Genomic DNA, 15,228 nt, shown 5'->3' on the forward strand with positions numbered 1-15,228 from the left:
TAAAACCAAAAAAGATAGAAGTCTTTGACTGTAAAAGAGAGACGACTAAAATACTTACGTTTATGTGTAAGTCCAAAAAAACAGCAAGCAGCGTAATGACAGAATGAGGATGGGCTGACAGATGAGATTAATGTGTGAGTTTATGAAGCTACAACAGTTTCCAGTATGCCTGGCAGTACCAGTTAACATGTGCATGTGTGTGTGTGAGTGATTGCCTTTAGTATTGTTAGCTTGCCACTTCACAAACACCTAGGTCAGAAAGCGAATGATACCACACCTCTATTACCTGTGACGCTGCTTTCCAGATCTCCCATGCTGGAAGCAGGCGTCTGTTCCCCCAGGTGGCGCTCCCTGTCGTAGTCACGGTTCTCGAAGTCCTCGTCCCTCACGCTGGTGTCCGCGTCCGATGGAGCGTCCAGGTAGCCGTACCCCGGCAGCTCGATTCTCAGCCCCGGCTCCTGCCCCGTATCCTCCAGGTGCGCCGGCAGGCACGGTAACGTCACGTCGGTGTTGGGGGAATCTGGGGTGGGTCTGTGATCGGGGGAGGGAGGTACATTTACGGTTCGTTTCGGAGGGGTGGGGCCACGCTCCTCAGGGGAAGACAAGTCTGAGTTGTGCGAGCTGGTGGGGTGGGTCCACGGTCACTGCTGGACTTGTCACTCAGATGGCTGGGAGAGGTGGTGCAGGGAGGTCTCTTTGATGACCTAAAGAGCACATTGTTTCTATGGTATATGAATTTGGGGCAAGCTTTTTTTCCACTCCCACAGACGTGTGGAGTGTGGTTATGCCAACCGTGGCCAGTTGGGAAAATAGTGTTCAACTTGGTATTCTTGGTAATACTAGTATTGGGCTGGACACTTCTTTTGAGTGATTTTTACAATCTTAAAGATACCAAATGGAAAAGAAAGCATACAGGACCGGAAGGAAGGCACTTTCTCTTTTGGCCCAAGGGAGGGTAGAAATGAAACTCAACTGTCGCAACAAAAGAGGGGCTTTTGTCAGGTCACCCCACTTTACACAGAAAGTGAATAATAAAAACAGTACTATCTTAGCATACTATTTGGTGGGATTAAATACATGAACATATGCCAGTACAATCTTTCATGTACTACTGTACAAAAGGTCCTACAGTATGCTGAAATGTAGACCGTGCTCACCTGTCACTCCTGTGTGAGGAAGAGTAGGGAGATCTGGGCAGGGTACCGGGAGAGGAGTCCACCTTGCTGGGTGGTGGGTGCTCCGGGGCAGGGGTCAGCAGGTCCGCCCAGTTCAGCGGGGGCACCAGCGGCTTGTTCTGTGCTCTCCTCCGCCGTCGCGAGGAGGCATCTACACATAAAAGCAACAAGGAAGATGAGATAACTTAAAATTTAAAGATGCAAAATTTAATGTGTGAAATAGACTCATTTACATTGTTCATCATGCTTCTACTTTCAGAACAAAGACAGGCAAGAACTTCAAGGTGGTTCCCACCTGTGGCTGACCCATCACTGTAAGGGCTTCTGGGCCTGTTGTCATACATGGGGTTACTCAGGGAGGTGGACATCTGGCTGCCTTCAGAGTTCTCCTGGGGATAAATGTCTGAGGAAACAAACAAAAACGAAACATTAGTAAAATGTTACAGTAGAAGTCAAGTAGCATACGATCATGATCATGTACAAAACAAGATGCTTTTATGAAATATTAACCACACAATGGATAGAAATTATGTTGTTACCTTGGGTATATACTAAAGGGTAGCAAATGTAAGAAGGTTTGACAATCATGTGTCATACTGGACAGTATTACTGCATTGTAGTACTGGTAACTATGAGAATGGGCTGTAAGAACAACACACCATTGTTGACTTTGTGGTCGGGCGTGTAAGCATCCGGCGTCCTCCTCTCGTTCTTCCTCTTCTCACGCGTGAAGGTCGGCATCCACTTCTCACTCCCGTTCTCCGACACCGACTTCTCCAGGTTCAGGTTCTCGTTCAGGTTGGTGTCGACCACGGAGGTGGAGGCGTAGGGGGCCGGGGAGGTCAGGTGGTTCATGTTCTGCTGCTTGGTCAGGAAGGTCTTCAGATGGGGCTGGTTTCCAACCTCGGCATACTCCGGGAGGCTGAGGGAGAAAAAATAAACAAAAAATTATAGTTTTGCACATCACAGAAGCAAGATTTTACTACATTTGCACATTGAAAATCAATTTGGTCTCAGATACAGAAACAAATACAGATGTTCTCCTTTGATAAAGGATGCTGTATGGATCAGAAACTCTAATTCAGTCATGAACAGTGATGAAGGGGGATACCTATGTGAAAATTCAAGCGTCTGAAATTCTTCGGACGCCGTCCAAGGGCGTCCAAAGGCGTCTGAGAGCGTTTAATATTGATAAGTCAGTTACATTTGGTATTGCAATCTTCATACTGTAGCAGCGACACTTTAAGCTGCAGTGCAAAGTAGTACAGGTCAGCATCACCCAGAGGTAGGTGACAGACCAAAACTGAAACACTTGGTTGTGATTTAAGAACTTCATTATCCACAGCTTGTTGTCTGTTTTTGGACAAACTTTTCAGACCATAACACTGCTATTGGTGGCAACACTGTTTTAAGTAGGAGTTATGGCATAGTTCTGGTGTAGTGGCAATGTTAGTCCCAAATCATTTCAACAATATTGGTAACATATCCATATTGAAAGTTGTCCATCACCAGTAATGTGCCGCAGTAATACCCCTCTCCAGCTAGTAGAGGGCTAATTAGGCTGCAATGCAATTCTGGACGTAATGGTCTGCATAGATCGATGCATATCATCTGGAAACATTAAAGTATGTGCAATTTGTGCCATGGCCTTTAATGGCAGATCAATATCAATGATAAATCTTTGCCAAGACCTACAATGTATTCACAGGTCTCCATTCAAATTTTTTCAAGTCCTAGATAGAAGAAAAAACAACCTCTACAGAATCTTTACTACAATATGTACAACAATGGATGGTCAGCTAGCTAACCACATTGCAAGTGGAGCACACAGCATGCCTGTCACGCAAACCAAATCCTTTTCTTGCTTTTGACTATAACCAAAAAGGATCAGCTACCACATTCAGTAAAAATGATGGAACGCAGTATGCAGTGGACAGACCCTAGGTAGAAAGAACAAGGTGACCTGACTGCCCAAAAGGGTTACTTACCATGAATCATTTGGACGTGCAATTTTTGGCAGGGTCAATGTTTTATCACCCGGTGGCCTGGGTGCCATTGCTCACCCATCTGACCCCACTGTTCCCCCCAATGGTTATTGATCAATGGGACCTGTCCCACAGACAACTCTAGTAACCTCGGCATTGCAACAAAGCTTGGCACAGCACTTAAACAAGTGTCTTACATGAAGAATAAGATTTAGCAGCCATGAATAAGTGTACAGGAGGATTTCCTTTTGACAGCAAGTCCTTTAGGTTGTTGTTCAGGTCTAATTTCGAGGGACAAGACAATCAATTTTACGTTTAATGGTTTCCAATTCTCAGAATGGGTTTGACAATCTAACTTGCATGGAAAGGATTTTCCAAAATTTTGCCCATGGTTTATAATGGACTAGCCTTTCAAACTGTTGTAGATTAAAAATTCTACACTCCAGAGTTAAACACAGCAAACTGCAAGTGCTTTTCCTGTCTGGAATTCAAACATTACAGCTGCACTGCGTCCTAAATGAGGTTAACATATTATGATATTCATCAAACGTATTAAACATATTGTTGAAATCATTGGCAAAATGGTTTTTCCAAATATTGGTCACACTACTTACATTATGTCAAAGCAAAAGCGGAAATGAAAATGTGCAACATTTCAAGGTATTTCTCACTGTTGAATTAGTCCTAAAGACAAGCAGGACAATAAAAATCACATTTAAGTAAAACAGTATGCCAAACAAATAATGGAACCTTTCTCTGTGTTTGAAACATCAAACAAGCCTTGCTTCTCCATCGTAACAAGTTGTATTGTAAGAGGCAAATGCCACAGCACTAATGAATTTTTTTACAACAATTGGGTTAACAACTACTCCAGTACAAAATTGCATCAGAGCATGACATGGGAGCCCAATAAACTTGGGTGATTTGTAATCCCTCATAATTAAGACTGCATGCAGCAACAGTAGAGCTGATTGCCATGTGAGACTACCATGTGTATTCTTTACCCTGTTAAAAGTTCTCTCACAGTAAACAAGAAATCTTTTTAAAAAAGCTGTGCCTTGCCGCGTATTTTATGTTATTTTGGTAAGTTAGACTAGATTCTACGCTTAAAAATCCCGAGTTCCACATGTCGCCCCCCCCTCATTATCATAATTTATGTCAGATGAATTATTGGCACATTAAACAGGTTTTGTAAAACTTTTTGACCCACAATGAATATGCATTATTTTTTATTACAAACTAAGTTCCTTCTGATGCAATTTGTGATATATATTTATATAAACATGGTGAGTTAAAGCGTAGATTTATTACGCTGGACCACATACAGTAACATGCGTCTAGAAGATCGTTTTAATACTCGCCTGGAATGTACCATTGTCTAACTAAGCCATGAATCTCGGCAAGGAAAGAAGGGCCTTTGGAAGGGGCTTTGGAAGGGCTGGGTTAAAAGGTCCGTCCATTGATCCATGGAAAAAAGCTGGCGTAAAGCCTTGCCTGGCGGCAAGGCAAAAATACATGTACATGTACCTCCTCAGTGATCCATGCAATTATCATAACTATCACCATGGGAAATTAGTAGTCAAATGTCACACTTTGCAAACCAACTCAAGTAAAACAAAACAGGGTAATTGTCTGGGCAGTCTGCCAAAGTGCGACACTGTTAATTTTCAGGCATCAGTTGCTTGTTGCTAGTGGGGTGAAAATATGCAGTGCAATTTGCAACCACATAGTAGACAGAAGAAAAAGAGAAAAGGGGCCATACAAAAACATTTGAAGCACCATGAAGAACTTGTAAAACTCTTTTCACGGAACATTTGTTATTTCTTACCTCTCGACATCCGGAGGCATGTTGGCGTTGTGGACCATGTAAGGTGGCACGCCCGTCTCAACCTCAGGCTGCATCTTGGCCTTCTCCTTCCCAAGGTTGTCGTTCACCATGTCGTTAATGTCTGGAAAAGGAACACAAAGGAATCACTGTGATGAAGTTTTCTTTGTTTTTTCTATGTACAGTTGTGGCTTTTTGCATTGTTGGCGGGCATCCAGACAAAAAATTCCTGGACAGCAACATAAATAGATATTACCACCAACGGAATAAAGGACATTATATATGAACAGATCTCTTTGGCTCAGAAAAGGTGGTAACCTAGTAAAAGGCAGGTTCAAGTGCACATATAGGTTGGTTACAGAGCATATCAGTGGGTCTCTTACTAATTCCTTACTTCCGGTAATGCTTAGTTCCTTGGTGGTCTTACCAATGAGGAAACAAGACCCAGTTAAGCAGATTTGTAGAATGTTTACAGTTGCACTTTCGAGGGCAAGATTTATTTCAGAACACCCATTCAGCTCAAAACACTGAGGGTGGTATACATGTAACTTGTAAGAATGACATGGTTGCGTGGCACTAACTTATCCTGTCCTACTAAAGTCAAAGGGGAAGGAAGTGTTTCAGTCATGGTGAGGACCACTACAATCACCGATATCTGATTCTTTGTGGCCTCAATATATCAAAATGGGATATTTTCCCAGATAAACTGTGAAAACTAATCAAGGTATCAGAACAAACAGTCTTATCTCCCAGCCCACATGGACACTGTGATTGGCAACTTCTCAGGTTCAAAATGAAAACAGGTTCCTCCCATCTGATCCACACAATTTCACGCATGGTGTCCAGGCAGGAAGGAAAGGTATGACTTCTTAGAGTGGTTCGTGACCATACATCATTCGGGGTGCCTTTAGCATGCTAATGGCATCAAAGACAGCCAGAGAGACGGCTCACGTGATCCTAAACACCAATTATGGAGGAAGACTGCCCTAACCTGATGGCAACATCAATAGTTTGAGAGGCAAGCGTGCATCCCAGTAGCCAATCTACATAAGTAATGTTTCCAACCACTGCCTTCACAAGCAAACTGTCTCCTGATATGCCCTATCAGAATGTCTGGATTCTACTCTGCATTAGGCAGTCAGGGATGGAGACAGTATCACATCAGTGACCCAGTGAGTCAGATTGTCTCTTGATGGATGGCTGAAGAGATCCTATTGACCTTTACCCCTCATCTCCTAGAGAAATCCATTACAAATGCCTGTGGGGAAAGTTAGGGTGAGCCGGAGTATCTGACAGATGATGGGTCTCCACGCCATCCAAAACAGTTATTCAATGCATTCAACATCACCAACTGCCTTTATGGAAAAGTGATTGAAATCAATAGATTTAGAGCTTCTTTGCACCCACAGAGCATTAAGATCCACCACATTTCTCATACTTTGCCTAATCCAAAAGATGAGAAGAAAAACTTCTGCAGCTGACAAGGATGGTGCAACAAGACATACATTATACACGGTCTGCCTAAACACCACAAACGACCACAAACGACTCAGGAATACCACAAACGACCACAAACGACTCTCATATGCAGTGTATATGGGTCAAAAACCTTGTGTGGCGCACTGGAGACAGTTTTTTGAATTTAAAAAATGCAGCAAGTCCTACGTATTCACCAGTTATTTTAAGTTAGTCTGCCGGTTTCAAGATCGAAGCAATTCTTGGCCGCCATGTTGGATCGCCCATGCTAGGAGTCTGCACGGGGAAGTTCTCGATACCTTCCTCGGTTCCATAGACGACATGGCGATAAAACTATGAAAGCTGTTGGTTCATAGATTATAGCATGGCACTACTCTATCATTGTCAACGACAGCTCTATGCATGAACTTCATTTCCTATTCAGTACCGTGGATAAAAACGAACATGTCTCGCTACATTATTATGATGATATGCCAGTTACTTATCATGTCAGGAGACATCCGAAGAAATCCCCACGTTACCACATACACGTAACATTGTTACCACAGTTGTAGGCCTGTCTGAGAAGATTCTACTAATACTTAAGTATTCTCTCTGAACACGTTTGTTCGCCAAATTATCGCAACTCAACCTCGACTTTTACAGAATCACGAAAACACAAGTGGCAGACAAGACTAGTGCTGGCGAACTACACACCGTGTGTGTTCTCGATTCGACGTAACTCAAACACAACATAGAATTTGAACAATGTTTGGAAGGCTCAGAGTAAAACTTGTGCATGCAGATTGCAAAACGTTTAAAACAAAATCAAGAAAAGCATCGAAACTAATACTTAAAATTAACTCGATATAGACCCAGACCGTTTTGATACTTTGGGGGCATTAAATTTCAATATTGTGTCGGCGCATTCTACCTTCCTTGAAGTTGATATGCAAAGGGTGCCGATATTCGGCAAAATAAAGTCAAAGCTATCTTTTATATGTTACTTCTTGGCAAAATGAATTCCACAAGTCATTCTGAGGACGGCTTCTGCCTCAATTCAGGCCGTCCAAAGCAAGATGAAGTCATCATTTGATGGGCGGCCACTTCCGTGTTGCGTAGCAGCGGTCGTTGACCTCGTTCGAAGTCGTTCCATAACTCCCGGGCGGGTTCTACAGCTACCGGTCGTTGACCCCGGGTCCTTGGAGTATACTTCTAACATTCTATGGGGGCTCGAAAGTTCGATTTTGTGTTAAAATTGCTAGTTTTTTCACCCTTTTTTGCCCCATAAAATCATTTTTTGGTAGCTTTTGGGGACCAATTGACCAAGGTGCAGTGTCTTATGTGCAGGCCTACCAGCTTGCTGAATTTCGAGATATTCCAAGGTCTTAGATTCGGAGATATTCATGTTTTTTTATTTGCGCGGAAAAGAAGAAGAAACAAATTATGCAAAAACCAAAATGTACCTTCTGTGAAGGTAACAGTATTTGGAAGAACACTTACCTTCCTCATCCTCATTGTTCGGGGGAGCGTCACCCATGAGCTCTTTAAGCTCCTTGCCAGTCATATTTAATAACCTCATACGGTCCTTGATCTGATATTCCTCCTCATTTCCTCTCAGCTGTTTTAAATAGTGGCTTCTCATCGAAGACCACGGGTGCTTCGTTACCTGTAGTAGACATATGTACAGCATGTCACCTATGAAGGGCTGTAGGGGGGTGGGATGGGGGTTGGACTATTGCATGGGGGCCAGGTCAAGAGCCTTTGGCCTCTGGAAATGTACATGTAAATCACCATGACAGTCAGAAAGCAAACATTTGGGCTAAACATCGAGAGCTCAAGACTTTTAGCTTAGGCTTTATGACTTGTGTTATTTGTCATCAATAAAGGTTATAGTCAAAATCTAATTATATCCATCCATTTGTGCCCTTCCTCCTAATGAGGTACATATCATCATTAGGTTCTAAGTACAAGCTCAAAGGCAAATGACCCTGACTTTTGAATAGTTCTTGTCTTGACATGTCTGGACTCCATTTGTATAAGACTGTCATTGTCTCATCACCTTTGAAGTTGTACATGCATTATAAGTTGCATAGTTACATATTTTAAGTATAACCTCCTTCTTATTGAGTCAACATCTGATCAGTTTTGACAATAGAGAAATGTAGATATTTTGTTAATTTTTTAGGTGTGGATCAAACACATAACACTATACCTTAAACAGCTGCATGTCCTTCCACATTTTCTTTCCACTGACTGGTGGTTTTTCTCCACCATGTTTCGCAATATACATAAGTATATTGATACTTTCGTATCTTTCAAAATGCTCACGTCTGAGAACAAAGTCAAAAAAGTAAATCAAATTAATCAGACAGTAGCATGAAAGTGGCATAGCAGAGATGGAAGACAGAAAACAATTGGCAAAATGGAAATAAAAGCTAGCAAACAAACAGTCAAATAAATAAACAAAATAATAATGAAACAAGTTTACATAGTAACTATGCAACATGTGCACAACTTATGTCCTCATACCTGGCCCCCTTTGCAGAAGTTGCAGAGTCGGAGGACACCACGGTAGACACTCTGGAAATATGATTTATCACATTTCAGAAAAGACACAAGATAAGTAAAATACAACATTCATGTGCATTGGGGTTAATACAATATACATTATTGTATACAAGGGCTCAAGCTCCCAACCCCAAAAACTTGGGTGCACCAGCAAAAAGCCAGGCACACCACTTATATTTTATAGTAATAATTTAAAAACTTGGGTGTCTAAGAATTCTACCATAAAAAGCTTCTGAAACAAATTTTCAAGCAAACAATAACAAGTACAGTGTACTTAATAATAATATACCAATAATTTCTTCTTGCAAGCAGAATGGAAAACCTTTTGGATAAAATGTAGCTAAAAGCAGCGGTCCCATCTTTTACATTTGTAGTTTTGAAAAACTGTCAAAAGTTAACTGTTGAGTAATGCAGTCAATAATTTAGGTTTAACCCTCATCCGACTGTTACATTTTTACGACGAATCTGACTGTATGGGGTCATTTTTGACCCCATTTTGTTTTGCTCATAGACATATTTCTGCTGGCTTATTTTGTCATTTCTATGTATTTACTGTTTCACTAACCTATGAAAAATATTTTGACAAGTTTTGGTGTCAGTAGTTATTACTCATTATCATAATTTATGCAGAAAATGAGGACAACCCACATTTGCTCTGAAAATCTACCATACTAAACTTACTTAAACAATGTTGTGTTTTATCAATTTCTAAACAATAATTGTGATGATGCAATAATGCTGATAGCATAATAGTGTTATTTAACAAGAAAAATACAATATTTGTGAAAAGTAACGAATTTATTACTTAATTATGCACCATATTCCGCCATCTAAACACATACATACAATAACTCTTGTCTATTTTCCCGCAAAGATCTTTGTTGTAGGTTCCTTCTGCACATTCTGTCCATATATTGTTTTTTAATTAATTAGAAACATTTTCACTTTCATTAGCATAGGTAATTATTGTGTATTATCATAATTTATGCAGAATGTCGAAAAACTGTGTTTTACACTAAAATACTAAATTTCTTTCAAAATATTCGGTGTTTAGTCATCTAAGCAACTGTAACCTGTTGCTGCAATAGCAATAATGAGGAATGCCTGTTATTTTATTGAAATATCTTGATATTTATGTAATTAATGATTCATAATTGGCTGGGGTCATTTTTGACCCCACCGAACAAGACACAAACTTTCAAGTATAGCTTATACAATAATGGGCAAAACTGGGCGAAAAATTGGTAGATGTTGTAAAACATGTATACAAACAAATTCATGGAAGGAATTTTTTCTCTGATGAAAAATGTTGCTATGGCAGATTAAAATATACGCCTGGGGTAAAAAATGACCCCATACGGTCGGATGAGGGTTAAACAATCATGTAACTTAGCAGGGGTGGGTACCGGTACAGAAAATTCTGGTACAGGTACATTACGACGGTTCAGCCGTTCAGGTCAAGAGGATCAAATCCAGGTCCAGAAATTCAGTACCTGGACCGTTGTAAATTTATACATTATCTTGAAAACTTGTGAATGGATAATACTCAAAACAGTGGTTCATTTCAGAACAAAGGATTCTGTTTCGTCACCCAGGTGTATCTGATGTTCACTGACATTTTAAAATGTTATCCATGTAAACAGCACTAATCACAAATAAAACAGCCTCTGTTTTAGACCAAGTTTTGACTAAGAATACTGATACAAATGACTATCAACTATCGGATTGTTTTTGTTCTTTTCTTGGATCTGTATTATGCCCAAAACACTCGAAGGCCTGCCAGAATAATCTGTTCATTTTCGATTCAGTTCAGCATCCGGCCCACTGATTTTTTTAGGTCTAACAAGAAAAAACAGTTTTGTACCCCTACAAGTAAGGCCACACCAATTTAATCTCTTGGTTCTCGGATTTCCCGACCCATTTTTTTCCGAATTGGAAAAAAAAAAAATTTGGTCCCAATGAAAATAATATACTCTTAGGTTAAACAACTTTGCCCTCCCCATGTTTACATTGTGAAAACGATCTCAATCCCAATGGCAACATAGCAACAACACCACATGTATTTCATCAATAGAAACTGTATTACTCCACAGACATTTCAGAATATTCTAAATCCTACCACAATCAAGTTTTAGAGCTTCAAAGAGTCCTCAATTCTTCCTTGACAATTTACGTAGAAGTTACGTTACTCCATGCATTCCCAAAGCCACTTCCCACGGAAGAGCTCACTTCAAGTAAGGGGAATATTTTTTTCTACAACCATTAAAACTCTGTCAGAAAAGTTTAAATTCATAGAACACACTAAGAAGTCAATAAGTATCTCAAAGGCTATGAATTAGAGTAAATCATAGTCTTATTTTATCAAATACCATGAATGAATTTTTAAAGAACTAGAAAGGCCGACATTTGCTTGAGAGCACATGCAGCATATTTCAGCCATCTCCCTCCCCATGCAACAATAGACTATTCCAAAATCACCCATGTGCAAAAATCGAACACTTTTGTTTAAAAGTCACTTCCACTAATGACACTTAATGACACCCAAAAATGAATCTTACAAAATTATTCCTAGTGCAAGAATGGACTGTTCCAGTGCACCCCATGTGAATTTGTACAATAGACCAGCCCAGAAATACACCCACTGAAAACATGGCCAAGGTTGAACTAAGCAAAAAAGGCATAAAAAGGTAAAATGGACCAGTCCAAAAACAATTCCACTAAAAATGGAATATTGAATCATCACCTATCACCTTCCTAAAAGTTAACTAAATTTGAAAACATCCCCATGCAAGAATGGACTCTTCTTGCGATGCCCCTATGTAAAGTGGTGCAGTCCAAAAATACATCCGCTAAAATTGGACTTGGGCGTAATCACCAAAGTCCCAAAAATGGATTTTAAAAATCCCCCCATGTAAGGAAAGACTCTTCCAGCACAACCTAATATCAAAGTTGACCAGTCAAAAATAACCACACTGAAACACTTTGACATATGAAATCAACAAAGTCCATAAACAAATTTTTAAAAAAATTCCCCCCTCCATGTAAAAATGGACTCTTCCAGTACACCCCATGTAAAATTGCAAAATAGTACAGTTAAAAAATACTCCCACTGAGAGACATTATATAATCAACAGTCCAAAGATGAACTTAAAAAATATGTACCCCCTCCGTGCCAGAATGGATTCATCCAGATAACACCGGGCTCACTGATTGGCTGCCAATCCCCTTCGGGATGTTGACTCAGGCTACGTGATTAGTTGCCTCTTTAATCAAGTTACTAGTATATATAGACATACAATGTATGCACATGCTGTCTTCAGGTGGGAGAGGTCAACGACCTTGAGGTCATTTGATTACAAGACCAGGGAAAAATGTACATAAAAATTGCAAAAAAACATGAATAAAATCATTTTAAAGGAAGATATGAGAAAAAATCACCTGGGTATTGACCCACTCTACCCTTGTGCCAAATTTCAAGTAATTCGGTCCAGGAACGACGGAGTTGAATTGATTTGAAGATTTGACAGGAGAAAGAAGAAGAAGAAACATTACGAATACAATATATTTCACCATACCTATGGTATGGCTGAAATATAAAAAGTCTCCTCCCCCAAAAATAGTGTGAGCAGTTTTTTCGAAGAAATACTTAGCCACACCTCCCTAGTCTGGACGGCACCACAAGTAACATGGTACCCTTGTTATTGTAACCACTGGCTGGTGATGTTGCAATTCTGAGGGGTTCTCACAAAATGTAAACAACCTATGTGAAAATTCAAGCGTCCGAAACTGCCCAGACGGCATCTACAAGCGTCCAAAGGCGTTTGAGCGCGTTTCAAACCATCTGGACGCGTTAATTGCCATCAGAAACGCAGAAATGGCCACAAACATATCGTGAGCGTCCGGGCCGTTCTGTCAGTTTTTATGGTGAACGCCCGGCCGTTTCTGACAGGAGAAATCACAGATGCCGTCAAAAGAAGCAACCGTTACGGTTCTTCCGTTAGCTGACTGTCGATACTTTGCTAGCGCCGGTAAGTGAATACTCATTCTATTCTTATTTTTCGTACAACGTCATGTTGTTGCAAAGTTTGCCGACAACGGTTGCAAAGTTTACCGTTTCGGTGCCCTCCCCACATACGCAAAGAAATGATATAATTTAGGATCTTATTTCGATGCCACAAAATGAAAAGACTTATGAACACGATGTAAAATACTTGTAAAAAATATCTGTGGTTTCGATTAAGAATGATAATGCTGTTGAAATGTAGATTTAGACAACAGATAATGAGATAGCACCTACCGATTTTGCCGTCAATGAAATCGGCCCTCCCAGCTACTAGGGGTTAGGAACTTATGAAACGGATGAATTTGTTTCGCTACCGCGAAATAAAACTGACATGTGAGCTTTGTAGAAAATGTATTGCATATTTACAATATGTCCAGTCTTTAATTAAGACTTTTGTGATTAAAATGTACGATAGAAAATTATAAAACGTCCTGTATTCACCCTTGATGTTATGTGGACTAGTCCATTATGATGTGACGTGTCGGCACGGCGGACACGATTGAAAGAGCCGCGGACACGATTGAAGGTCGGGTTGAATTTCATACTTGTAGCAAAGTTTATCAAACGCCGTGAAGCATGTCTGAATTTACGAAGAAATTTGTTCAAGTTGCGTTTGATTTTAGCTAAATCTGACGGCCCGGTTGTGGGTGGTCTTCTACTGCCTGTATGAATATTTGTTTGTTTGGTATGTGGCAACGCTTGTCCCAACAGGCCATAAAATTATAGCCGTGACCGGACGGCGTCAGAAACAGCGTCCGGGCAGCCGTCTACGCACGTTCCAAATTAAATGCACCGGCCCGTTATGAGTTTCTACCGTACTGACTGACTAACTAAAACTGTGTCTTGAAGAAAAAATATTTTGCTATGAGTTTGGCCCAGATATTAACCTTAATAATATAGCGATGACTGCCTCTTGGCCATTCATTCCATTTTCTGTCGAATTTTACGATCTGTACCCCCCGTGGGAAGGCGTGGTGGAGGCTACCGCCTGTCCCAGCGGCCTGGATTACGCCGTTTATGCCCGTTGCAATCGGCGTCTGATCCGTCCCAGCAGCCTGGATTACGTCATTTACGTCCGTCGCAATCGGCGTCTGGTCCGTCCGCAGAGACGTCTGTTCCCAGCGGGGGTCCCGCCCGACGGAGCGCGGGAGCGTCCGGCTGCCAGCTTTCAGACGCCGTCTCAGACGTCCCGAACGTCCGACCGGACACGTCAAAAGTGCCAATCTAGACGCGTCCAAGCGTTTGTTGTGCCGTTTGGACCGTCTTGGACGTTTCGTCGGGTGTTCAAAAGCCCGTCCCATGCCGTCCGCCGCCGTAACCGTCCAGAGCGTCCCAATAATTTAAGACGCCTTGGACGGTTGTCGCAAACGGCGTATCGCCGTCTGAGACGCTTGAATTTTCACATAGGAACACATTTTTCAAAGCAAATATCTTAATTCGCTATGAATCAAACAATAATAGTAGCATAATTTTCCTGCAGGAAGGAAGGCACAAACTTTGCACCCTCCTTCATTCTGTTAAAAATTTCTGGGGAGAACCCTGAATAGGAGTTTATGAACAAAATGCTATTTTGTCCATTTTGGGGGTGTTGATATGTGTTTTAACTGGTGGTAATGTCTTAAGAAAATATGGTTGAGTACTTGCAGCTATATAATCATTTTAATGATATGCTAGTAATTATCAGTAATATACAACAATTTCACTGATTACTTGCTTCAGGTTCCAAGTGGAAAATGCATGTATCATGTAAATTTTCCCTAGTTGAATTTGAAAGCACCTTTGGCCCCCAGTTTGTTTAGGGGTCATAGCGAGGAACCTATGCCCAATTTTACATTAGGGATAGTATAGATATTTTTAAGATAAATAATGGAGAAAATATTATAAAGACTGACCCTAGAAACAGACAAGCAAAAATGTACAAACACCGGTGTACCCTGGTAGTGTTGACTTACTTATACGGTTCCAAAGGTAGTAAGGCATTCCTCTCCACACAATCTAAGATGTACTTATAGGAGTACATATGCATGTGTTCACCTCCTTTCCCATCTGCTGCCAGTCTGTGGGGACAAAGATGAAAGGACAAATATTTAACAAGTACTAATTAGACTTGTCTGAGCCGTTCGGCGTATTGTGTCTAGTGTCTGCGTATTGTGT

At 40.9% G+C, this 15,228-nt stretch overlaps 1 protein-coding gene across 4 annotated transcripts in view; it reads right to left on the reverse strand.

Moving 5' to 3' along the window:
- LOC118416029 (telomeric repeat-binding factor 2-interacting protein 1-like) overlaps positions 1 to 15,228 on the reverse strand; it is a 34,276-nt gene that overhangs the window by 2,400 nt on the left and 16,648 nt on the right. For 2 of the 4 annotated variants that reach the window (XR_004831185.1, XM_035821083.1), the window contains exons 3-11: positions 15,027 to 15,131; positions 8,973 to 9,023; positions 8,656 to 8,773; positions 7,944 to 8,109; positions 4,989 to 5,109; positions 1,835 to 2,097; positions 1,471 to 1,578; positions 1,158 to 1,326; positions 287 to 531 (exon numbers count right to left, since the gene is read on the reverse strand). Coding sequence is in view for 3 of the 4 variants with exons in the window: in XM_035821083.1 (XP_035676976.1) it covers positions 287 to 531; positions 1,158 to 1,326; positions 1,471 to 1,578; positions 1,835 to 2,097; positions 4,989 to 5,109; positions 7,944 to 8,109; positions 8,656 to 8,773; positions 8,973 to 9,023; positions 15,027 to 15,131 (1,346 nt within the window). In the remaining variant the exon portion in view is untranslated. Of the gene's footprint in view, positions 1 to 277; positions 532 to 551; positions 705 to 1,157; positions 1,327 to 1,470; positions 1,579 to 1,834; positions 2,098 to 4,988; positions 5,110 to 7,943; positions 8,110 to 8,655; positions 8,774 to 8,972; positions 9,024 to 15,026; positions 15,132 to 15,228 lie in introns of those variants that run through there. The other 2 variants (XM_035821070.1, XM_035821090.1) reach the window with 2 other exon arrangements.

Source organism: Branchiostoma floridae, chromosome 1 (assembly GCF_000003815.2).
Source record: "Branchiostoma floridae strain S238N-H82 chromosome 1, Bfl_VNyyK, whole genome shotgun sequence".
NCBI classification, from domain to species: domain Eukaryota; kingdom Metazoa; phylum Chordata; class Leptocardii; order Amphioxiformes; family Branchiostomatidae; genus Branchiostoma; species Branchiostoma floridae.